The sequence below is a fragment of the Arachis ipaensis genome, chromosome B03 (genome assembly GCF_000816755.2).
Source record: "Arachis ipaensis cultivar K30076 chromosome B03, Araip1.1, whole genome shotgun sequence".
In the NCBI taxonomy this organism is placed as follows: domain Eukaryota; kingdom Viridiplantae; phylum Streptophyta; class Magnoliopsida; order Fabales; family Fabaceae; genus Arachis; species Arachis ipaensis.
The window spans coordinates 10,019,693-10,021,644 of NC_029787.2; the positions used below are offsets into that span (position 1 = coordinate 10,019,693).

The 1,952-nt window shown below is 40.0% G+C and overlaps 1 protein-coding gene across 1 annotated transcript; it reads right to left on the reverse strand.

Moving 5' to 3' along the window:
- LOC107629608 (peptidyl-prolyl cis-trans isomerase) lies at positions 215-1,123 on the reverse strand. The gene has a single exon (XM_016332431.2). The coding sequence runs from the start codon at positions 1,026-1,028 to the stop codon at positions 510-512; it is 519 nt and encodes a 172-aa protein (XP_016187917.1). The 5' UTR covers positions 1,029-1,123; the 3' UTR covers positions 215-509.

Here is a 1,952-nt window from a genome sequence, read left to right on the forward strand (position 1 = left end):
CCCAAACCTATACGAAGGGAGTGTGCTCCTAAAACCTAAATACTAAATATCCTTTATAAATTAATAAATCAAAATAATTAGTGATATTTATTTAATTAAATTAATATAAAATTAATTCATCATAATAAATTGAGAAGCACGCCAAATCATTCCATTATTAAGTGTAAAAATCCGTAGAAATTCAATAGAATATATTAAGATAAAAAGATTTAGGGAATAATTATGACGTAAATCCTAATTTTATTGAAGGTAGCTCAATCAGTTTTATGTTTATCATCATCACAAAGACACTAAGAAAGAGTTAAATGACGAATGGGAAACGGGTTCAACTCTACGCAGAGAGTAACATCACCACGAAACCCTTACACGACTCAGAAAAGAGATTATCATTTGAAAACACCAAAACGACACCGCTTAGTACCATACATCAACTTTTCAGAGAGAATCAGAGAGAAAGGGGGAGACACCACCACGGGAAAGAGACTGAGCTTCCGGTCAACGCAATAGTTCTAAGAGAGTTGACCGCAATCGGCGATCACAACAGGCTTGGAGGTCTTGCCGGAGCTAGATCCGACCTTCTCGACCGCCTTAACGACGTCCAATCCTTCAACAACTTGGCCGAACACCACGTGCTTTCCGTCGAGCCACTCCGTCTTTGAGGTGCAGATGAAGAACTGAGATCCGTTCGTTCCAGGTCCTGCATTCGCCATTGAAAGGATCCCAGGACCGGTGTGCTTCTTGATAAAGTTCTCATCGGCAAACTTGGAGCCGTAGATCGACTCACCTCCGGTGCCATTTCCGGCGGTGAAGTCACCTCCCTGACACATGAAGTTAGGGATCACACGGTGGAAGGATGATCCCTTGTAGTGGAGAGGCTTGCCGCTGCGACCGACGCCTTTCTCACCGGTGCAGAGGGCGCGGAAATTCTCGGCGGTGCGGGGAACCGTGTCGGCGAAGAGCTCGAAGACGACTCTTCCTGCCGGTTGTCCTCCGATGGACATGTCGAAGTAAACCTTAGGGTTAGCCATTTTTGCTGTAGAGAAAAGAAATTGATCGATCCGTATTGCAACGAAGAAGAAGGATGAGAATTTTAGGGTTTTTGACTATGAGAGCACAGAGGGGAGTGTAACTGATATTTATAGTAGCTCGTGGTTCTGAAAATCTTCGGAAGTCGCCGTTGGATTGAGACACGTGGCACGTTTTGAGTGAGGTGAAGTAACTGTGGTTGGGTTTGGGATTGACCAGGGTTAGTGGAGCGGATCCGAGGACACGGATATGCTTTTGTCTTTTAACTCTTTATGCCCCAACTTGCCCTTTTTCCCTTTGACACCCAGAAAACGACGCCGCTTCGAGGCATAGTTTAATTTGTTTTCTTTTTTAATGTTATTTAGAAAATAATTTATTTTTTTAGCTAGAGATATATAATATATGCTTTTGGATTAAAAATATGAAAGGAAAATTTTTCTTCTACATTTAAATAATCCAGGAAAATTGATCATGATATATCCGTTGCGCGAGAGTTACTTGATGTATCAGAAAGATTGTACGGGAGCTCATGTGGTGCCAGAATGTGAACAGTGGTTGATTTATTTTGAAGAGGGACCAACAGGGAGAGCTTAATCTAACGGTGGTGATTCGTTAGAAACTCTGGTATATGTCAGGGGATTTGTTATTTTTTTTTTATGGCAAAAATCGTCGGAAAAACGGGCATAGTACCGAAAAATAAATAGCAAAAGTATTGATTTATGGTGAAATAGTATAAGATTATAGATGGTAAAGACTACTGTAGTGATATTTTTTTTTTCTTTTGAAACAAACTAGTGATATTTTTAGGTGTGTGGGGTACAGAATGACAAATTAGAGGTGAGAAACAAAAGACTTGACTTTCATGATTGGACCTACGACAACTAGTATATAGATAAATAAATAAACATATTAATAAAAATAAAAAT